The sequence below is a fragment of the Ammospiza nelsoni genome, chromosome 3, assembly GCF_027579445.1.
Source record: "Ammospiza nelsoni isolate bAmmNel1 chromosome 3, bAmmNel1.pri, whole genome shotgun sequence".
NCBI lineage: Eukaryota > Metazoa > Chordata > Aves > Passeriformes > Passerellidae > Ammospiza > Ammospiza nelsoni.
This window is the reverse complement of record NC_080635.1, coordinates 99544627-99569199: the sequence shown is the minus strand read 5'-3', so window position 1 is coordinate 99569199 and position 24573 is coordinate 99544627. Positions and strand designations below refer to the sequence as shown.

The following is a 24573-nucleotide window of genomic DNA, read 5'->3' as shown; positions in this document are numbered from 1 at the left end:
CTGTGTGATTGTGGATCTTGGGTCACAAATGCCCTCATCTAAATCTTTAATTTGCAAAAATTAGATAAAAAGAGATTTAAAAATCCATAAATTGAGCCTTAATTTGTTAGAACATAAAACACTGTTTCATGTTTTCCAGTACTGATAATGGGAATGAGGGTGGCAGACAACTGATATCAAATGGGTTTGGGTTTGTAAATCTGCCTGCATTTTCAGTCGATGCTGCTGGAAGCAAGTCTGTTCTTTGAGGCTTACTTTCAGACAGTGCTTGGTGACTCTGAGGGCTGTAACAAACTGTACACAAGCCCCTTGAATCCCTTTGAAGCCTTTCCATAACGACTGAAGCTGTGTCTATCCCATGCTTTCTGGTGGAGCTTCCCAGGGTTTGCTGTGCTCCGAGCCTTCTGCACTTCACCAGTGCCCTTGCCTCCACTGTGGTTGTCCAGCCATTCCTTTCTGCAGCAGTTTCTCCCTGTCCCAAAACCCTCAGACAGGCTGTAACCTTAATCCAGTGATGGGCATGGTGACACGACAAGACAAAACACCTGGCTAGTCATGTGAAAGATATAATCCACACAGTTACATTAGGGTGGGTTGGTAGCTGACAGATGCCCATCCAGCCCACTCTGTCACTCCCTCTCAGCAGGCAGGTGAAAACAATAAGAGAGAAAACCTTGAGGACCATGATAAAAATAGGGGCATCATTTACAAATTACTGTCATGGACAAAATAGAAACAACTTGAGGAAAACTGATTGAATTAACTGTCAATTAGAAATAGCATGAGATTGTAAAAAGCAAACACAAAGATAAAAACACCTTTTCCCACCTCTCTTTTCTTCCCAAATTCAACCTCACTCCTTCACTTCAAACTCCTCTACCTCCCCCTTACCCATGAATAGCACGGGGGGATGGGGAATGGGAGCTGTGGTTATTCCATGGCAGCTCTTTGATCCTGACACTTCCGGCTGTGTCAGTGCAGACGCCCACAGGCCACAGCTCCTGCCAGAAGCCTTCATAATAATGAAACAAACACTGTCCAAAATGTCAGCAGGATTGTAGGCGAGCTGACTGCTTACTGTGGGATGGTCATTTAAGGGCTGAATTCTAAATGCTTTTAATAACAAGTACATCAAGTAGGAATTGAACTGAGGTTAAAAAAAATCCAACAACCCTTTGACCCCAGTAATGATGCTGACAAAAGAGGAAAAAACAACACAGGTTGTTCCCTGTCTTTATGCTTATGATCTCTCTGATGCAGGATGATCCTGCTAAAGACAGCCAGTACTTTCAGAGCTGGAATTCATGAAATTGCACAGCAAAAGAAGCCATATGGCTCATTGAGATTTTGCCCTCAAGTTTCCATATTTATATCACAACAGCTTGACATGAGTGAAAACCCTGCTGATTCCTAAAGTGGAATAACACAAATAAGCTTAACACATGGCTCACGATCCTAAATGGAAATGACAGATGATCCAGTAATGCAGTACTTAATTTTCTTTACCTGGAGAGGCAGCTTTATGTTTTCATCTACCTTCTGTGCACTTCCTTTTCTCTTTATACTCATTCAGGACCCCATTTATCTGTTTTTCAGCCACACCTGCTTGAGTTCCTGCACATTGAAAAGAACTGTGCTTTGAGGAAATGGTCTTTCAAGATAAGTCAGTGGGCTCAAGACAAATCCTTTTTCCCTTCAGTGCAATCTCTAATGGGAGCTAGCCAAACAGATTTCTGAGCTAATGAAAACCAGCTCACTGAAGTTTGGAATCATTATTGTGCTATTTGAATTTTGCATTTCTCTCAAGATTATGAACTCTACCATCTCACTGCCATTATTGCCAGTTGCTTCCTACCTCTACATCCTAAGCTTCCTCTTGCTTATTCACAAATACAGAGTACAGTTTTTTCACCCTGCAATTGCTTAAAAAATTTGGCAATATGATGAATTATTTGTGTCTTTCCATGTTATCTTTTCAGCAGAAGTCAGTGTGGTAATATCCCAAGGAGAACTAATATTCCTAAATCTTTTTTCCTGTTTCCTAAAGATGGCTTCATAAACTTTTTTTGATCAAGCTATCTGTAGAAGACATCCACATGAAATGTGCACATTTCTTTAAATGGTCGCCATTCCACTCTGCCTGATCTATTTGAGTGATGTATCAATGAAGTTTTGCCTGCGACATTAATCAGAGGTTAACCTCCAGGATGCTTATTTCCCTATCAGCAGTGCTGGGGAAAACTCTATCTGAGCCCCCACAGTTTGTGCCCCTGCTGCTGGAGTGCCCTAGTCACCTTTGATATGCTCTGGGTATCTGCTGGCGTTGTCATTGGTGCTGTCATGGACAAGCAGCAAAAGCAAGGAAGCTCTGATAATCAGCCAAACTTTGGTAATCTCTTCCCCACATTAAGATCTCTGACATGCAAATAAACCTCATCCAAGATCAGGTCTGGTCCCCTGGTACCACTCTCCCTCAGAGAAGTGTTATCTGTCAACCATTGCTTTGTTTTAGTGGTAGTGATGAGGATGCATGTGTCAGACTCAGCTTACTTGGCCTTCCAGATAAAACCCCTTATCCAAGCAACCAGAAGGAATCCTCTTCCAGCCTTCATAGCTGCAGAGACTCTTTTTCCCCATGCCTGAGTGTATCCTCTGCCTACCCTGATCTTGTGTTTCCATCCTGCTGCTGTGGATATCAGGCTTTCTCCCTTCAGGGAGCCCAAGAAAAGCTTATTCACCTTTCATTTTGTAATCACTGCTCCTGTATAGCCTATTCTCATTCGCCAGGTCCTTCCCCTGGCCGCATGGAAACTAAACCAGGATGCATGGAGAGGAGCTCACTCTCCTCCTTCCTCCCATGGTGTTCTGCAAGTAGGAGCATGAATCTTGCTCCAGGTAGCTCCCCAGAAGGGTAAGAATTTCAGTGATAATTTGTGTAGATTTGAAATTACACCAAAACTATTTTCTGACAAAAAATAGATTTTCCCCCTTTTAAAGGATATACGGAAAACAAATTTCTACTTTCATTATAACTATAATAGAGTGAAAAAGATTAAATTAACCTGAAACTTATAAAGAATGGTGAATGAAAATATGGCCATAAAAAAGTTTACCAAATCAAGCTAAGCCACATGGAATGACGTTAGTTGCTACTAATATTATAATCTTTTTAGTGCCTTGTTTCAAACCATATTCACCACCCTTTAATTAGATAGTCAATATCCTTTTTCTCCCACCCAGATTTCATGCACAACATTGCATGAAAAATCTTTTTTTCTGCTACTGTCAGAAATGGTAGAAATTTTATTCCTATTCCAACTGGAAGATTGGTAAAACAAAAAGATAATAAAATAATATGACTCTGTCCATCTGAGTTCTTTTCTCTGAATCAATTAGTTTTTTAACTATCAGTCTTGAGAGTAATAAGACTATTCCGTTACTCAGAGAATCACAACTGTTTATATTATCTGAATATATTTTTGTTAAGCAATTAGTTATCAATGCTAATCAATACAAGAAGCAAGAAAACAAGAAAATAAAATTGGATGAGTTAATGCAGAATTTTTTTTGAAAATGCATATTCACACAAAAATTAAAGGTGGATAGGAGTAAGTTGCATAGGAGTAGGCAGTAGAGGTTGTACACTTGCAAAACAAGTTCACTTGCTGCTGCTGATCTAATATCAATATTTTTTTTTCAAAGCTGTAAAAAAGATGTATAATTAAGGATAAATCAAACAGCAAACAGGCTGTAAGTTAATTTTTTAAATAAAATAGCTTAATCTTAAAGCAGTTTTTATGTTTTCAGCATTTTCTCTCTCTTCTAAATATTTGTTAAAGAATTTCTGAACAAATATTTTTGTAGAAATGTTTTATTGTAACTGATTAATTTCAATAAATCTATTTTGTTCTAAACATGAAACTTTTCACTTGATCTGAAAAGTTTGTGAAGCAGCAGGTCTGTGATTGTTGACAGAAAGGAATGCTGTGCCAGGAAAGCAGTTTATAAACTGTCTTCTCTCCATGACATATCAGAATTTTTAAATTCAGAGTAAAGAGATAATGTTCATTAAACAGTTTAATGAAAAAAAGAGAATGTCCAACAGATGAAATGAGAAATAATCCATCACAGAAGTTCATTGATTAATTAATAAGTTCACGTAGTCTTCACAACTGTGCTTATTTCCTTTAGACAGATTTAATCTTTTCGCTTGTTTAATTCTAGGCTATATTTTATTGATTGCAATAATAGATAATCTTTAATGGGCAACTAAAGGCCTCTCTATTAGAATAAACCTGAACAAACCTCAAAAGTATATGCACAAACAACTAAATTAAACAGCCTGCTGAAGGACAATTTCCTTTACAGTAGCACAATATATTGCAGCAAGTATTATATGTATTTATCTACATTTAAGCATATACTAATAGCATAGAGTATGCTTCTCTATGAGCATACTACATATAAAACAATTATTAGTTTATTTGGAAAATATTCTCATTTTTTTGGTTTAGGAGTGAGAAACATATTGCATGTTTAGAAATTTCATTCAGCCGATATTAATGAGTTTCCTTTTCTACTGTATTTGCTTATAATACTTCTAGGATAGAATTTCTAAATACCATAAATGGATACTGAAAATAGATTTTATTTTGCTGAAATAGACTATCTTTTAGGGGTATTGCTAAAAGTCAAAAGCTTAATTTATAAAAATGACATAGAAAATAAATTTCCTGAAATAAATTTCTATTTCTTTATGTGAAACTACTGATAATTTGTTTGTTTTATTTGCTCAGCATAAATGTGTACATGAAATGTTTTGATGTGTAATACTGAAATTTCCTATAATCAAAAGTGACATCTCTGCAATGTTGTCATTTTTAGGAAAATAATCTAATAAACATTTTATGGAATGAAATCTGACAACATTTTTCAAATTCAGCATTTTTCTGTAAAAGTATGGCCTGCAAAATACATCTCATTTCAGACTGATGGTACAATTATGACAATATAGTGAAAATAAAATATCTACCAGAAAAACAAGTGTGTCATTTGAATGGCAGTTTCCCAAATTATAACAAGAAGTCTGGTAATGGTGTTAAACATGCATTCATGAGGACAAGAAACTTTCAAGAGCTAGCAAGCAGGTAGCAGCACCAGCACTGTGGTTTTGTGGTCACAACATCACTGGAATGGCATTGTTTCAGTCCTTTTTAACTTTTAACAACAGAGCTGAAAGACTCTTCTAACATTGACATTAATCACTACTCTTTTCCAAGATAAATTAGACAAATTGAATTCTTTACAATAAAAATAAAAATATATTTAATTATGGGAAATATCCCAGTGTTCAAATGCACTATAAAGTTATATAAAGACATGCCTGCCTATCTATATGAAACTTACTGGTTTTCCCAAGATTATCCATTTGAAATGAGTGAATACAAAAACTTTAATTCATAAGTTATTTGATCACTTCAGAGAAATATGTGGTTTTGTTTTCATCACCTTTACACAGCTCAGTAGCTCTTGCTCCCAAAGGCTTTCATAAACTTTCCATAAAATCCCAGGAACACTAATGAGCAAGAAGTTTGATATCTAAAATCTGATTTCCTTGCAACTGTAAATATTAAATGTCTTAATGTTAAAGATAAAATTGTCTCTACTAAAAGTTCAAAACTTTGAGAAGCTTAGATGTATCTCTAAGCTTGCCATTATTTTAAAAACTGCCTGCTTGCCTTGATCTGCTATGGGACATAAGAAAACATTTCCACTGAGATGATTAAAGGCTAGTAAAAGTAAATAAAAAACCCCAAAAGTACCCTGAAAATGGGTAGGAAATAGAAAAAATAGGTGAAGCATGCATATTTTTACATTACTTGAAATTAAGCTGAGTATTATAATATTTTAAAAACTTAACAAGTGTTTCCTTATACTTCAAGTTTATTGCAAATCCATTCTTTTATTTGGAATCCAAATTCTACTTTCCATTAAAGGAATTGGTTTGAGATTCTGTGTATAAACAATGAAAAGATATTTTCTCTGAAATCCATACTAATTGAAAATCATATACTTTTTTATTTTTAATGGAAGAACATTTGAAAAAAATACTTAGCACTTTTCAAGTAAAAATACATTTTCTTAGTTATATATGATAATATAGAGCATGCAACAGTGCTAAAAGAGAGTATGAGAAAGACCCACATCACAAATTTTAGAATGAAGATCACACAGAGGTATATATATTATTGCTTCCTACCTGTATAAATTTCTGTAAAAATAGAAGAAAGCAGAAATTGAATGTATTATTTAGATGCAGATTTTTTTTTTAAATATGCAAGTTTATAATGTATAAACAATGAAGAGATATCTGTATCCACATTTGTGAATTTCACATTTCACATAAGAACCTGCTTCACTCTTTCTCAGAAACAAAAAGAAGAATTCCACAACGGAAAACAATTAATAAAAATCTATTTCAGACTGAAATATATGGGAATGCTTTTCTTTTAATTCTTTATTTTATCTGCAATAACATTCAACTGAAATTAATATTAGGTGTGGAAAACTTACTGAAAAATTGTATCAAACTTATGTTTTCCTTATGGCTGAGGACTTGTGGATGTTAATAATGAATTGCAATAATGGCTGCCTATCGTTCTGGCGGTCAAACTCTTCTTTGTTCCAAGATCACACTTTAATTTTCTTAAAATTTGAATGATTAGACAGATATTATTTATAGCATTTGATAGCAAGATTATAATTTTATTACATTTAGGTTTTCTATTGGCAGATGACCCTATGCCATAAATAGGCTCACTATGTAGAAAAATGAAGCTAAAAACATTTGCATCAATAGTCAAAAAAGCCCCTCTGGAATTCAGTAAACTGATTTTTGAGAAGCAGCAATACCTTCAAAATTTGCAGGGCAGCCCTGGAAAAGGTGACCATGTTTCAGGTCTTTAAAAATGGTGGTTTGCACATACTTTGTGGAAAAATAAGGGCCAGATTTCCATTTGCAATGATTGGAACTTTTCTCATATCCATCACTTAAATCTGCTTTCCAAATAGAGATCTTGAACACCATTCTGGCAGAATGACTGATGAAATTCAAACCCCTTATCGGCTGTAGGTGACCAGATTTACACATGAAGTACTCCCAGATTACTCATGGCTGTAAAGGCTTAGAGAATTTTTCTTGTGGATCAAGATGTGTCCCAAGGTGCAAACTAAGAGCAGAGTTGTAACTGCAGCACTTACCTTGCTGAATACCTTGCTGAATCTGTATGGACAGAGTTAAGCAAGCACGGTTTTTAGAGATGCCTTTGTGTTCTCAGTGCTGTTCTGAAAGGCCACAGCTCTCCTACAGACCTTGGCATAAGTGCCAGACCCTTGTGGATATCTAACATACCCAAAAGACCCTAAATAGATATTAGAAATGGCTAGGAAAAAGGCTTTTTCTCTGAATTGTTTCATTTTGGAGACAGAAGCAGATGAGAGTATTCATTTAGATGGCAACTTTTAGGAACCATATAAAATGGAATAGAAATATCAGAAAAAAATCAAAAATCCTGCAGTGACTTCATAAATGAGCCAAAAGCAAGTCCCAGCTCATACTGATTTCCATTCAGGCATTACATATCCTTTATTGTTCAAAGGCAATGCATGTTTTCTTGGTAATATAGCCCAAATATGAACATTCTGCTCCTCTTCCCTCAAAAAGCTCCTATGTGATGCAGACTGCCCTTCATATATCTGTGCATCAGTTTCATTTTTTCCCCTTAATAAAATTTTATTTGGCTGTTCAGTGTCAAGAGAGTGGCAAAACAAGATAAAACCTGATGTTGAACAGAGTATAGTGGTTTATAGTCTAGCACACAGTTATGCTAGAAAGTGCCAAAGGTCTTGCAAACCTGCCTGTTTGCAAGGGGCTTGGCACAGCAAAGACTGAGGTTTGGCCTACGAGCACTGGAAAAGTAATTGCTCCATTATCTCTACTCCAGCTTTTTGCCTTCATGAGCACTTACGTTTCTTACTTATTATCTGTTTTGTAATTAGCTGTTCTCATAATAGAGTGTCCTGTGATGAAATCTTCATTATTACTCTTGTTTTTTCATAGACTTAAGCTTTTTGTTTCTGCTGAGTTTCCTTTCTTACTAGTTTACTTTCTTTTGCAACATGTTTGATGGTCAATTACCATTTTTGCTTTGATCTTAATTGGAACACATTTGGAGACGTGTCATTAAGGCTGCAAGAAATAAGTAGACATTTCCTCAGAACGGAATTTCAATTTTCCTCTACAATTGCGTATATTTAGTTTAAAAGGTCATACTTATTAGCAACATCCAGACAAAATACATGTAGTGCAGTTTTTGAAATGAGTCATGCAAATAATTTGCATCAAACAATAAAAATCTTTGCTCCATTTATTAAAAACAAGTTACTAAACAACTGGTGGTTTTTCTCTTTTGTTTTAAAGAAAAAAAAATCATGCCAACTCTCATAGGATTATCACATATTTAATATACCGTCTCTAATTGAAACTAGAATTTTAATGCTTCCTTCCTTCCTGAGCTTTTTTTGGGAAGAACAGATTACTGGCTCAGTCCATGTGTCACAGAAATGCTGTTAGTTTCACCTTTGCCTTAAATACAGGTGTAGAAAATGGGGAAAATTTGCAGTCCTGGTGTTGGACTGCAAGATCTGCTCATAGTTATCAATAATACCAAAGAAGAAGAAAACAGCCTTTTAAATCTTACTTTATCTTCTGTAAAAATGAGCTGGTCTAGAAACTGTAGTGAGATCATTCACCTTGTGCATGATAAGAATGCTGAAAAGCAGCTTGCCTGATACAGGGGAAAACTCGCTCTGCTACATTCTCAGCAAGGACTGTTGTCTAATAGTTACGAGTAACTTCATTGATGTGGCTTAAGAATGTTGGCATTTCAAAGCTCTGAACAATAAGGTTCCATAAATTACTATGAACTTGACAGTTAAAAGAATATTTGAGTATCCTCAATGTTCTTTCAAAACACTAAAACCACCAATAAAACAGTGTAGATATAAATACAAAGCTATAGCTTTATTAATTGCAGTGTTTTTGAATATGTTTGAATTTTTAATGGGACAGCTCAGTGTTTTCTGGCAGAGCTATGGGAGCTTTCATTCTACCTTCTGTGAAGTTGTTAGGACCCCTAAATGAGATACAGGCTAATCATGTTTCTCACTACTTCTGCTCTCTGCCCAAGGACTTAACATCAATTCTCTAATAACTGTGAATCTGTTATAGAAAGACATCAATTTGAGAATCAATATCATAATAGAAAAGTTATTATAATAACTTCCCAGCTAGGACACTCTAATGGAATCAAACTCTCAATAATATTAACAATATTAAAATATTTTGTCTAGCATCCAAATCAAGAGTATCTTCCTTCCTTCTCCCAGTTCCAGTTGCTTGTCAGCAGCAAATGCAACAGCTTCTCTCTCTGTTTCTGAAGAACTTAAAAATGTCCACTGATAAAAAATTTTTGATATACACAACTATCACTGTTGTACCTCATTTATGATTCAAAACAGGTCAAAGTGGAGTCATTTCTGAAATGTTTATTTTCAGGTACTAATATATTACAACCAAGCAGAAGCAACTGTATCAGACACATCTAGGATAAGTCTTATATGTAAAGAACATCACACTGCAGTGCATGTAAGTGGCAGCACAGCCATTTCAGCTTTAAAGCATGAGGTGTGCTAATGACTTGTACTAAACAGCTTAGTGGCAGAACACTGCTGAAAGCCAACAGAAACAAAGAACTGGACTTTTATAAGTAAATTGTCATATTTGATTAATTAAAACATATTCACAAACACATACAGTACTTCTGGCGTAGATAACTATTATAAATGGCAAAAGCATATTATACAAACCTAGATGCTATATTTTTTCTCTGTTTACCTTAGTCAGAGTACAGGCTCAGAGAGGCTCAGTAACTTTTAGGATTTCTGTGGTATTACACAGGAATCTCTTTCTCTTACCAGAATAATAACTTACTATGGTATAGATTTTATTCTTTTAATCAAATCTTGAGCTTCTCCAAATCAAAGTCAAATTAATTATGATGTAAAAGTACAGGGAATATTAAGTGCATTATTTTATACCATATCAGGACTACAGGTAAAACTTAATAATTTTAGAAATAAGAAAATCAATTTTCAACTCCAAGAGGACAAGGAACTTGGCTGAAGTAGGATGAAAATACTTCAGCTACCATACTTAGTAATTAGAACATTATTAGATGTTGACAAGGTTGTTATTTCATATCTGAAGTCTTATAGGTTCATTCAGTTTTCTCTTGAATTATGCATAGGTGGTCTGGTAGTACCCTCAAGCTGTTAGTCTGAACATTTGGAAAGTCAAAGGTAGTAATTTCAGTGGCAAAAATTCCAATGAAATACTAGAATTTATAGAAAGACCATGATCTACACTGCATGGGAGGAAATCTACTCTCAGGGGAACGCTGGTAGAGAGGAATGCATTAGTTTTGTTAGGGTTACACCAGCAGCATCAGAAGAGAGAATTCTCCAGTGCTTTCTATTCCCATTTTGAAAACTGGATTTTCTAAAACAAGAGTTGGTGCCCACAGGAGAAGTAGAACTTCATTCACATATCAGAGATGTAGAGTTAAGTCTCACAACCTGGACTACAGACATGTGATGAAAAATTTAGCTATATATCACTGCCCAAGTATCAGTTTTCTTAGAAGCTTTTGATGACTTCAATTATTCTATGCAACCCAATGGAATGAGTTAAAACATTTTTCCTAAGTAGACAAATCTGTGCTTTGAAAAAACCAAACAAAGAAATCCACTGCTCCTCCCAAGAAAAATAACAGAAACTATGAGTACATCTTAATTGAATTTCTGATTAATTTTCATATTTATATAAAACTTTTATAAAAGTTTTTAAAATTTAAAAGTATCAATTCAGGATATTATAAAGTTTGCCACACGTAAAAATTGAATAGCAGCTATCTTGCTCTCAGAAGACTTGAAATGGCAAGAAAGCAAAAATTTGCTTAAAATCATGAGGAAATTAAGGGGAAGAAAAAAGAAAAAAATCAAAACTTTCTGGTCATAATCTTCCTTAGTCTTCTTGTTAAAATAAACAAATAAAAATAGTCAAGGAAATAAAACCAAAAGCAAGATAATTGTATGTAAACCAGTTTCTATATATAGAATAAATTTCTAGCTTAATGTGACAGACTATCTTTTGTATGAATGCACCTGAATGCCTAAATCATGCTCTGAATTATCATTCCTTATTTCCACATTCTATATAGTGGGCATCTGCTGTACATCTCCTGATCAACTGGTACATGTTCCTGATTTATGTTCCTAATAATAGTGCATGCCCTTCAAGTCGGATTTTGTGATGGAACAATCAAATCATTGCAATATTCTATGGAAATATATCTTCAGATTGCTTTCCAGGTAAATGACAGCATTCATAATACAGCATTTATTGTTTTCCGCTAAGAATATCAGAAGCAAGAAAATCTGTGAAAATTCTCAAAACCAAAACAGGTGCTCCTATATAATTTTTGCCATTAACATCATGCATGTACTTTCTTAACTAAGTGCTTCTGTAATCTGTAATTAGTGCACACAAAGCTGTTCATTAAAATGCCCTGAATATATCCAGACAATTAGAAAACATAGTTTAACTAGACATTATGTTGGCTTACTGTGAATCTCTTAAAGGCTACATTTACAGCAGTTTAACACTAAATAAACAGATGGTATGAGACAGAGGTAGCGTTTTATATAAACCTAATCTACTTTTATTTATACCCATATAAATCCAGACAAAATCAGTATAAGAATTCGATGTTGGAAGGCGTTGCATAAAGCTGTAAAAGAAGTAAACAGCCTCAGACATCCTGTACCAAAAATATTACCATAGAATGGAGTCATAGAATAATTTAGGTTTGACCTAAATGACCTCCAATGTGATTGAGTCCAACCTCTGACCAACCACCACCTTGTCAATCAAACCACAGCACCAAGTGCCATTTCCAGTCTTTTCTTGAACACCTCCTGGGATGGCAATATTGGTGCTTCCCTGAACATCCTATCCAATGCTTAATCACCCTTTTAGTGAAGAGATTCTTCTGGTGTTAAACCTGAACCTTCCCTGCTTCATCTCTTGTCCTGTTGATGCCTGCTTGGGAGAAGAGGCCAACCCCCACCTTGGTACAATCTCCTATCAGGAAGTTGTAGAGAGTGATATGATCACCTCTGAGCCTCCTCCTCTACAAGCTAAGCAGCCTCAGCTCCCTTAGCCACTCCTGGTATGACTTACACTCCAGAGCCTTACCTGCTCTGTTGCCCTCATGTGCACACGCTCCAGGCCCTCAATGTCTTTCTTGCAGTGAGGGGCCCAGAGCTGGACACGGGATTTGTGGTGTGGCCTCACCAGTGCCAAGTACAGAGGGACCCTGTCCTGATCCTGCTGGCCACACTATTGCTGATACAGGCCAGGATTTCACTGCCCTTCTTAGCCACCTGGGCACACAGTGGCTCATGTTCAAACTCTGTCTACCCCAGGTTCTTTTCTGCTGGGCAGCTTTCCAGCCACTATGCCCACAGCCTGTAGAGATGAATAGGGTTTCTGTGTAGGACCCTTCACTTTGTCTTATTGAACTTCATAACGTTGACCTTGGCATACTGAACCAGCCTGTCCTGATCCCTCTGGAAGTTAGCCTTTCTAACTTCCAACACATCAACAATCCCACCCAATTTGGTGTCATCTGCAAAGTGATTGAGAGTGCCCTTGGGCCCTTCACAAAGATCATTGGCAAAGATGCTAAACAGGACTGGACTCAATATTGAGTCCTGGGCAGCCCCACTAGAGACTGGCCATCACACAGATATGGCTCCATACATCACCATTCTCTAAGCCTGGCCATCCAGCCAGTTCTTAACCCAGTGAAGAGTGCCCCTGTCTTAGCCATGGATTACCAGCTTCTCCACAAGTATGCTTTTGGAGACAGTATCAAAGGCTTTGGTGAAGTACAGATAGAAAACATCCACAGCCCTGCTGTCACTCACCAGGTGGGTCATCTGGTTAAAAAAGATCAGGTTGGTTAGGCAGGGCTTGTCTATCCTAAACCCACACGTCTGGGCCTGATCCCCTGGTTGTCCTGTGTGTGTCATGTGATCACACTCGAGATAATCTGTTCCATGACCTTGCCAGGTATCAAGGCCAGGCTGACAAGTGTAGCTCCCCAAAACTTCCTTCCAACCCATCCTGAGAATGAGCATCACGCTGGTCAACCTCCAGTCATTTTTGACCTTCCCAGTTAGCCAGAGCTGATGACAAATGATGGACAGTGTCTTGCTGAGCTCTTCTGGCAGTTCCTCAGTACCCTCAGGTGGATCCCATCTGGCCTTACAGACTTGTGAGAGTCTCAGTGGCACAGCAGGCCATTAACTACTTCCTCCTATAATGTTCTCAGAGGATCTCAGTTACATTTTATGAGTCTTGCCAGCAGGACTTACCTCTTCCATAAAGAATATGAGACACTGCTAGTATGTTGAAGGATGACTAAAGAAACGTTGACTTTCTGAATTTTTAATTACTTACTTAAATATCTAATGAATACAAAAATCTGCTGGAAATCTGTTTCCTTTTGCAATATATACTCAAGAGACCAGTATTTCTAGCCATGTACTGAAAATTATTTTACGTCTTCCTGCACAGGGGCAATTCTGATAATGCAGTATTAATTTACTTGTTACTGTACTGGATTTTATTCAGTAGAACATAAATTAAAACTAACAAAAATGACAGACTAAATTTTGACCATTAATTAGAATAATAAGAACAAACATGAGTGTTTGTTCATGAGCTCATGAAAAATGAATTTTATTCAACCATCTTCCCTACAGGGGAAAAGTCCTGCTGTCTCAACATACTAGGAAAATTGTCTTTTAATGATTGTTCCGGATTCCTAAGTAAGTATCATTATATTGAACTGCTGGAGGAAAAATGTGTTTATATTTAATTTACAAATCAATAGGTCCTTTTAATTGAGACTATCACTTGAACTATATTTGCTCAAGAACACCACACAATTTGTTTCTTTACATTATTTTAGCAGTAAGTGTTTAAACTTAGCTGAAAATTTTATTTATATGAAAAATTTGTATGAAAACTTTCACAATAACTTAGCAATTTAAGTGTATTTCTTTTAAAAACATTGTAAGAAATAATCACACAGTTTCTGGATTCCAGGATAGCTATAAATTGCTTTTTAAAAATGATAAAATAACGTAGAGAATGCCAATAGAATTAGAGAGAAAACTGCGTAGAAAATCAACCAATCTTTGTGATGGCAGCTTAGTGCCATCATACCTCCTATTACCTACATAAGCAATTTTATTCTGTTAACAAACTGATTTTAAAGTATCAATTTTGTTTAATAAAGAAACACACCTAGCAGATGTATAAACAATGATCCCTTCACCTTAGTTGCAGCTGAAGGCTTATATATGGCTGGTCACTTTGAAAGCTTTGTTTGGGGAAGTGAAGGACTATTAATGCTGTAGGGACACTGAAATGCATTTAAACAAGTGATAAAAATGCCTTATAAAGTTAATTATGTTTACTTTCCCCCTCCCTTGATGTTCATTACCTTTAAACGGAGCCACACATTGGCAGAAATAATTACCAGGTTGGTCAATGCAGGTGGCTCCATTCTTGCAGGGAAATGAAGCACACTCATCTATATCTGTTTCACATCTTGCACCTTTGAAAAGATGAAAGTTTTGAACACTTACTAAAAAATCAGGTGCCAATTTCTAATTAATTTGCACCATAAAATTCTCAAGCAACTTGTGAAGATAAGCTAACATACATCGACCAAACAAACATCCACATTACTACAAAATCCATTTTGTTCTTATAACCACAAATATGTACCAACTTATTTCTGAGTTTCTAAATGGTAACTAGTCTTCCTTATGTATCCAAGCTTTGAAGACCTTTTTAAATGCAGACTAATTTATCTTGTGCTATGAGGTTTACAGATACAGTCAGTGTTCCAGTGAGTTGGAATGCAAATTAAACATTAGACCAGGGCAGATAAAGAAAAATGACAATAAACACAAGCAAATTAGTCAATAATGTCTTAACTGATGCTTTGTGGACTACCTGGCTGTGAAAAAAAAAGGTTTGCTATGAAAACAACTCACCAGTAAAACCAGGTAGACAGACACATTTATAGCCACCAGTAAGGTCTGCACATGATGCATTATGAAGACATGGAGAAGACTGACATTCATTTATATTTGCGTCACAAGTGGTACCTATGAATATAGAATCAAGGAAAGGGGAAAGAACTTATTTCATGGCACCTTTAGGTAAGGACCAACATTTATTTTAACTGAATATAACTCACATATCAGCATCTATTTCACACCCTTTTAATATTCAGATCTGGGTGTTTATGACAGATGTTCATCTTCTGAATGCTTAATTCATTCACTAATTTTTCAAAAATGTTAAAAGTACAGTAATCAAACAGTTAACTAAGGCTTAAAGCAGAAAATTTTCTTTTTGTATAAATATAGACGAAGAGAAACTGTATTACATTAAGTATAATAGGCAGCATTGCAGTGGTGTGAGAGGAAATACTTCTTATGTTCATGATAAGGCAAAAGATGTACTCCCAAAAAAATAGGAAATCTGTTATAGACAAGAAGAAAATTTATTCCAATGTAGACTATAAAAAAACCACATAACTACTCAAAGTATAAAAATACTTCATTGCTAATATTTTTCAGTGAACCAAATTCTTTATCATTTGAAGAATAATTGAAAAATTGCATCAATTGCATGATTTGGGAAGTTAAAAGCATTTAAAGAAATAAAAATGCAAGTGATAATTCTTCTGAATAGATGAGTGGTAGAAATTACTATTTTGCACTGGGACATTTGAATTATGGATTGATTTGTATTTTAATGATTAAATATCCATGATGTTTAAAAAATGAATCTTTAAAAAGAAAATGGATACACTTTAAATTCCTGATCTAAGCTGAAAGCATAGCTGCAGCTATTAATGCACCCACTTATCAAAGCTAATAAATTTTTCATATAAATTGTACAAATATGACAACCCCAAAACCTTTACCACACAGTTGGAGTTTTTTTCTATTCGAGGATATTAAAGCTTTGAAATATTTTAAAAGCTTGCAGAAAAAAGTATCTCAAATTTTCAGAATTCACTGAAATCCACAGATCCATTTTCAACGGACAAGACACCAGTTAGCAGAAAACACCTAGTTCTGTGCTATCATGAAAACAAAATGGGTAATTTGGTCAAGATATGCCTCTTCTAAGTGACATGTTTATGACTTCATATGACACCCATATGTGAATACATGCATTTCATCTGATATGTTAAAAAATGGTGTAAAACTCTGAGTAGGTTTACAAAGTTATTGTTCTGTGGATTTTTTTTTACCTTCAAATCCATCCTGACAGATGCAACTGAAGGCATCCAGGTGATCAACACAAGTAGCTCCATTGTGACAAGGGTCACTAAGACACTCATCCACTTCAATCTCACAGTTATGACCTGGAAACAAGTGGAGGATTAATTTCATTAGAACACACCACTGGTGAATCATCAGCACAGGAAGCAACAACAAAATGAAATAAATGAGCTTAGGTACAGGGAGCTTTTAACAATGAACCATAAATTGTCTTTGGGGAATTTATTTTTCTTTTTGATTAAAGGAAAAAAGCAGAATGAATATAATGTTCAACAAAGATTTTATGGAGTCCTTACAGATGTAATCAAAAACGTGCATGTTTTCATATTTTAAGGGCAAGAAAGCCTTGAGTTTTCATAAAACATTGCAAATGTAAATATGGTTTCCAAGGGAAAAAAATTAAAATAATACAATCTTTCTCTATTATATTTTTTTTCATTAGTTTATTAATTTTTGGCTTTGTTTTAAAGATCAGAACAGCAAGTTAAGAGGTATGCAGTCTTCTCAAGGTCTCAATTCCTCTGGTTGTCTGTGTCCTCCTTGACTATTGAGGGAGATTTTAGTGTCATCCTATTCCTGATTTTGGAGCCCTCTCAATGTCCCTAGAGCTACACAGGATGGATCTGGGTAGCACAGCTGATCTGCCACTCAGAGAATTCCTACTGCCCTTGATTATTTCACCATACAGTTGATCAAAAATATCTGTATATGTATCTAGAAAGATTTTTTTTCTTTTACATTGGCGTCTGAAAATACCATGTCAGTATGCTGACATAGACAAAGTAATTTTAATCTAGTCAGTGTAATGACAATGGCCTGCAGGGTAGATGCAAACATGAATACTTAAACCTACCCAGGATCTTGGATGCATATTTGGCAGTTGAGACCCTGTTAGTGCAGCCTTACTATTACAGAGAGCACAAAAGAGTTAAATAAAGGCCAACTTGCATATGGTTGGGAGTTTAAATCACATCAGTGTAAGACAGACACCATGTCTAAAATAGTATAAAGAGTAATTGGAGTGGAAATAGTCCCTTGTAGTCAGTATTTTTTACAGCTGAATACTTTTACTCAGCCAAGTACTTTTGTGTGCAAGGAAACAAAAGTTGTTTCTGCCTGAATCAAAGGCACACTGCTAAATTATCTATTGCTACTTTTGAACAAACTTCTATTCTCTGGTTTAGGCCTGACTGAAACATGTTAAACAGCACTTCTATGAACTAACCTATAAATCCAGGTGCACAGAAGCAGAGATAGCCACCCACAATATCTTTACAGATGCTGGAGGCCCCACATGGTTGTGATAGGCAGGCAGCAACACTAGCTTCACACAACTCACCAGTAAAACCTGTTGAAAAATAGAGTAACAGAAGACTTAGGAAATTTAATAATCTGAGAAAACAGATAAGTGATAGACCAATTAAATGTGTGCTCTTCCTATGTTTTAAAATCTTATTTAGAATAACGTAAAATATTCAAATATACTTGAAAGTTTCAGTTTCATATACAAAACAACTCTAATTGGAACAAAGTCATAATTATAAAGTCAATTACAAAGCTGTACTTCAGATTATAATAAACACCCTTCAAAATACAATGGGCATCAAGGAAATAATAATTTTCATTGATTACAGAACTTTTGTTTTTGAATTACACAATAAATAGTTGCAAGAAAATATTCTTTGCTAGACTGATTTTTTTTCAAACCACATTAATATATTTAACTATGTGATATAAAGCAGTTGAAAAAACAGTCCATATGTGTGGAGTTAGTATCCAAATGCTGAATATAAACACAAAGTTTCAAATTTTAGACATTTCGGTTTGGTCATAAAAACTTAGTGAGCTAAAGCTCACTAAGAAGTACAGTTTTCTGGTCTCCTATTAGCTGAGCACTTAAATTTTCTAAATATTTTTAGTGCAACAAAGATCAAAACAGACTAGTACAATTATAATTTAACAAGTGTGGCATGAAAAGCCACTAAAGACTTAAACCAGAGATTTGGTTAAGTGAGTTAAACATAATGAATTCTAGTGTCTTAAAAACTTAGATGCTAAGTTTGGCTCAAGATCTGAACTTCACATTTAATTTAAAAATATATTTATAAAGCAATGCCATGCTTCAGCAGCATAAGTATTGCCATGACGGATTACAGTGCACCATTGAGGTTCCTCATATCTGACATTGTGTTAGTCAAATTTTTAGACAACAAGGAGGACTCTGGTGAAAAATGTTCAAATAAATCTGCATTCCTACTCCATGCCATGATAGCTTTCAAAACTAAACATAACCTAGTTTTAATAGTGTTTATTAAGTGCAGTTGACTATAATAAATAATTACAAAATTTCATAAGTTCAGTACTGCGTGGACCTAGTCTTTAAGAGGAAATGGAAACCATGTTCTTAAGGCATGACTGAAGACCTCCTGATCTGGAAGAATTTTTAACTTTTGAACATCTTGTAACATGAGGGACAACAGCAGCTTCTGACCATCAGGGTAAATTGCTGGAACATGCTGCACTTTTCAAATTCTGGCTTGTTGAACAACCCTTTGAGGCAGAAATACAAGGCAATGCATATTAAAGCTGCCCTACACATGCAGTCGTTTTCATTTCTAAATCAGTAGATGCAGAAAGGTGACTTTAAGCTATGTTTCAATTCCATCCTAAACACCAGCTGCGCAGCATTCTTGCACAGCTGAAGTTTTCCTCCTTGTTGATTGTCATACAAAATTTAAGTCTCTCATTTTGCCTTTGTAAATAGCTCTTAACATCTGCATAATGAAGTGCTACATAAACCTAATATAAAAAATTAGTATAAAGAAATAAAATGAAAATGTTGATCAATGATGGTATCAGCTATGCACAGATATAGCTGTAGTTGTTGCATGTGTAACTTTCATCAAAGTAGAGATAATAAATATGAAAAGCGAACAGGTTTTTTTCCTTGATGAAATAAAAATTATTATTCATAACTTTATAGATTTGAAATAAAGGTCTTAATCTATGTGTCCTCTTACTTCTGTGTTTTGAATTAATTATTGAAGTATTACAGCATGGATTTTTGGGCTTTGAGCAATCTGATCTACTTAAAAAAGTCACTATACTAAGTTGAAGAACAAAGGGTAGTGGTTTCAGGGCTCAATTTTAATATTATACATCTGGTTATGTATAAGGTTTCTCTTCAAAACAGATTCAGTCGGATTGCTTAACAATACTTAACATTTCCTACAAAAAGAAATGACCACATTTTGATTTCTTTTTTTTTCTTACAGATATACAAAAAATACTTCATAAGTTTAGATAATGAAAATTTCACAACAGAATATTTGATTTTTTTTAAATGCCACATTTGCATTCTTGAGACATTTCTTTTTGACAAACCGAAATGCCTCATGACAAAAGTGATTTTTACTAGTCAGGCTGTGACACTTAAATTCTCCAGGGAGATCACTGAATTGTGATCCATTCTGACATAGTCCAGCCACACAGTGATTTATGGCAATTTCACTACATGGGTCCTTATATTCTGGATGGCAGGTACATCTGAAACTATTAACTGAAACCTCACATTAAGGGTTATTGTCAGAGCCAGCAGGATTTGATGTGCATTCATTCACTCTTATTGAACAAATAGTACTTCTGGGGAAAAAAAATTTATGGTTCCTGTTAAAATTAGATCTAAGAAAAGCTTAAACAAAAAGAAAGGAAGGAAGTGTCGGAAGGAAGGAAGTGTCGGAAGGAAGGAAGTGTCGGAAGGAAGTGTCGGAAGGAAGGAAGGAAGGAAGGAAGGAAGGAAGGAAGGAAGGAAGGAAGGAAGGAAGGAAGGAAGTGTCGGAAGGAAGGAAGGAAGGAAGGAAGTGTCGGAAGGAAGGAAGGAAGGAAGGAAGGAAGGAAGGAAGGAAGGAAGGAAGGAAGGAAGGAAGGAAGGAAGGAAGGAAGGAAGGAAGGAAGGAAGTGTCGGAAGGAAGTGTCGGAAGGAAGTGTCGGAAGGAAGTGTCGGAAGGAAGGAAGGAAGGAAGGAAGGAAGGAAGGAAGGAAGGAAGGAAGGAAGGAAGGAAGGAAGGAAGGAAGTGTCGGAAGGAAGTGTCGGAAGGAAGTGTCGGAAGGAAGTGTCGGAAGGAAGTGTCGGAAGGAAGGAAGGAAGGAAGTGGCGGAAGGAAGGAAGTGGCGGAAGGAAGGAAGGAAGGAAGGAAGGAAGGAAGGAAGGAAGGAAGGAAGGAAGGAAGGAAGGAAGGAAGGAAGGAAGGAAGTGTCGGAAGGAAGTGTCGGAAGGAAGGAAGTGTCGGAAGGAAGGAAGGAAGGAAGGAAGGAAGGAAGGAAGGAAGGAAGGAAGGAAGGAAGGAAGTGTCGGAAGGAAGTGTCGGAAGGAAGTGTCGGAAGGAAGTGTCGGAAGGAAGTGTCGGAAGGAAGGAAGGAAGGAAGGAAGGAAGGAAGGAAGGAAGGAAGGAAGGAAGGAAGGAAGGAAGGAAGGAAGTGGCGGAAGGAAGTGGCGGAAGGAAGTGGCGGAAGGAAGGAAGGAAGGAAGTGGCGGAAGGAAGTGGCGGAAGGAAGTGGCGGAAGTGGCGGAAGTGGCGGAAGTGGCGGAAGTGGCGGAAGTGGCGGAAGTGGCGGAAGGAAGGAAGGAAGGAAGGAAGGAAGGAAGGAAGGAAGGAAGGAAGGAAGAAAGAAAGAAAGAAAGAAAGAAAGAAAGAAAGAAAGAAAGAAAGAAAGAAAGAAAGAAAGAAAGAAAGAAAGAAAGAAAGAAAGAAAGAAAGAAAGAAAGAAAGAAAGAAAGAAAGAAAGAGAAAGAAAGAAAGAAAGAAAGAAAGAAAGAAAGAAAGAAAGAAAGAAAGAAAGAAAGAAAGAAAGAAAGAAAGAAAGAAAGAAAGAAAGAAAGAAAGAAAGAAAAAAAGAGAAAGAGAAATGTCAAATTTAATAAATTCATGTAAAACCTGGACAATATTTTCATTGTCATTAGGATTCATACATAATGGGTTGCCAATTTATCCTTATATGTACTGAATGGGATAATAATTATTTATAAAACCATTTCATTCATTTGATTTTGGGATAGAGTGGTTGTTTGTCATTCAACATCTATCATAGTGAAATTCTGCTTGGGCTTGGGTCCTCTGGAATTTCAAATATAAAAATTGTACTTACTGAAAAAATTACACAAGATGTGAAAATTAAAAAAAATATGTAATTAATAATAATGTTGAACAAAATAAAGAGCAATAAAGAGGGAAAATCATCACCTTGGCATGTGAATTGGGTTTGCTTGGCCTGGTTTTGGTAGCAGGGTGGGGGCTTACAGGGTTAGCTTCTCTGAGAAGTTGCCAAAATCTTCCCCCATGGTGGACAGAGCCAATGCCACCTGCCTCCAGGACAAGCCCCCTGCTGGCCAAGGCCAAAACCATCAGCAAATGGCAGTAATCCTTCTGTGATCATATTTAAAGAGGAAAAACCTGATTGCACAGAGGCAATTTTGGGTAAGAAAAGAGGAACAGCTCTGCAGACACCACGGTCAGTGCAGAAGGAAGGGCAGGAGATGCTCCAGGTGCCAGAGCTGAGATTCCCCTGCAGGCCCTGGTGCGGCCCCATGTGAGGCAGCTGTGCCCTGCAGCCCATGGAGGGCCAAGGTGGATCATGTTACCTAGGCACTGTCAGATTTTTGTTGGCTTCAGATGCTTATATATAGTTCAACTTCACATTTTCTCCAGCATTTTTTCAATAATTCAAGTTAGACCTGACAGTTTTATATTTCACTTCTGCTCTTTTCTACCTTTCTATAACTTGGGCCTAACCACAAGCTACAGCACTGAAATTACTCGGAATCCTTTCTAAATACCACAGTTGAAGCTGTAGCCAAAAAAGCAGATTTTAGAGTACACATTTTCATTTGAACACTCTAGGTTCTTTTGTGACTGATAAAATCGTGAAGATTATTCTGGGAGTTATAGAAAAACACCTGAAAAACAGCACATTATTGGTCACGGCTTCATGAGGGGAAAGTCCTGCTTATCAAACATTATTTTGTTTTAGGACAAAGTAATCCTCTGTTGATCAAGGGAAGTCAACTGATGTAATATTTCTGGATTTCTGCGAAGCTTTTGATACTGTTTCTCACAGAACCCTACTGGACAAAATGTCCAGCCCACAGCTGGAAAAGCACATCATGTGGTGGGTGAGCCACTGGCTCAGGGGTTGGATGTAAAAGCTTATAGTGAGTGGGGTGGCATCAGACTGGTGACCTGTCACTGGTGGGGTTCCACAGGGCTCCATCCTCAGCCCTGTGCTCTTCAACATCTTCATAAATTACTTGGACGCAGGAATTAAAGGAATACTAAGTCTGCCAATAATACTAAACTGGAAGGAACTGTTGACTCCCTCAAAGGCAGTGAGTCCCTGCAGAGAGACAGAAAAATTAGGATACTGGGCAATTGCCAACCACATGAAATTCAGCTAGGGAAAGTGGTGGATTCTGCATCTGGATCAAAGTGACCCTGGATGAATGTACAGATGGAGAATGAAGCGCTGGAAGTAGCACTGGAAGCAGCACTCACAGAACATGAGCCAGCAGTGCCCTGGAGGCGGGAGAGCCAACCCTGTCCTGGGGGCATCAGGCCCAGCATCACCAGCTGGGCAAGGGAGGGGATTGTCCTGCTCTGCTCTGCACTGGGGCAGCCTCACCTCAAGTTCCATGTGCAGTTTTGGGTGACACAATAGTAGAAAGATATTAAAGAGTGTCCAAAGGAGGGCAACAAAGATGGTGAAGGGTCTTGAAGAGAAGCCATATGAGGAGTCATATGAGGTCACTTGATCTGCTCTGCTGCTTTTCAAATGTTCTTCATCTATTCTTGAATATAGCACAAATCAGCAGAACAGAAGTTCTGATCAAAGTTCTTTCAAAAGGAGTAAATCTGACCTTTCTGTAACTTTTTCTCTCTTCATTCTTCCCCATCTAGAATTTCTTTCTCCCAAGGAGGGCTAGTGAGTGCACCATGTCTCTTTTAGCTACTTGACTTCAATGACTATTTCTACTGCTTTTTGGACAAGCTGGACCTTAAGCCATACACTTAAATGAGAAGATGTAAAAGAACTGTCACTCCACAGTGTTTTTCTTAAAAAAAAAAACACCCTTTAGCTAATGCAAAGGGCAACAATGGCTAGATACATCTTCCAATACTGTAAGAATATTTTTGTCAGTTCCACTAAAAGATAGATTAGAACTAGAGAAAAAGGATTAAGGAAAACCAGAGACCTACTCTACACATTGTAGAGTAATTCACCAGAAGAATTACAGCTATTACAGCAGAAGTTTGATTACTGTACCACAGCAGGCAGCTTCAGAATCTCTCTTATTTACACTAAGAAAACACAGAATAAGTTTTTATTCTGATTGTGATTACTGGCTTGAAATGTGTCAGGCTGTTTTATAATTTTGTGGTATGATGCCTTAAAATAGCACCTAATGGTGCTTTACACCTGCAGAATAAAATAACTGCAAGAGCAGAAAAAAATATGAAAAATTTATGAAATAATATCTGCTATCAATTTTCATTTTTCCATGATGACTGTGAAGTTTTCAATGTTTGCTGGTTCTTTTGCGATGATGTCAAGATCTGTTGAGAAGGTGATACGTATTATATAACATAATTTGATTGTTATTAGGCATGGGCAATTTATTACCCTCTCCTATATAACATCTTCCTGTAATTAATATGCAAATTCTGTGGTATTTACAATTCCCTTATGGATAATGAAAAATGAGAGTAAGAAATTACTTAATTGAAATAGTTTATGCCAGTTAGAATTGGGGTAAAAGCATTGCTGCTAGCAGATCAGAAGGGAAAAAACCCAACAAAAAAAAGCAATGACAAAAGTATAAACAACAAAAGGAATCATGAATATGAATGACCTAACTTCTGAATTACATAGATTTTCAGCTTAACATCTCTGAAAAAAAGATCAGTGAAATACAAAGCTCCCAAAAAAATCAGCCCAAGCAGTGGGCAATGTTGCTGCTCT

The 24573-nt window shown here is 36.4% G+C and overlaps 1 protein-coding gene across 1 annotated transcript in view; it reads right to left on the bottom strand.

The window, feature by feature from the left end:
• Positions 1-24573, bottom strand: part of EYS (eyes shut homolog) — a 703265-nt gene that overhangs the window by 478094 nt on the left and 200598 nt on the right. The window contains exons 15-19 of the mRNA XM_059467250.1: positions 17786-17908; positions 16530-16643; positions 15256-15369; positions 14697-14810; positions 6260-6271 (exon numbers count right to left, since the gene is read on the bottom strand). Coding sequence (XP_059323233.1) covers positions 6260-6271; positions 14697-14810; positions 15256-15369; positions 16530-16643; positions 17786-17908 — 477 coding nt within the window. The remainder of the gene's footprint in view (positions 1-6259; positions 6272-14696; positions 14811-15255; positions 15370-16529; positions 16644-17785; positions 17909-24573) is intronic.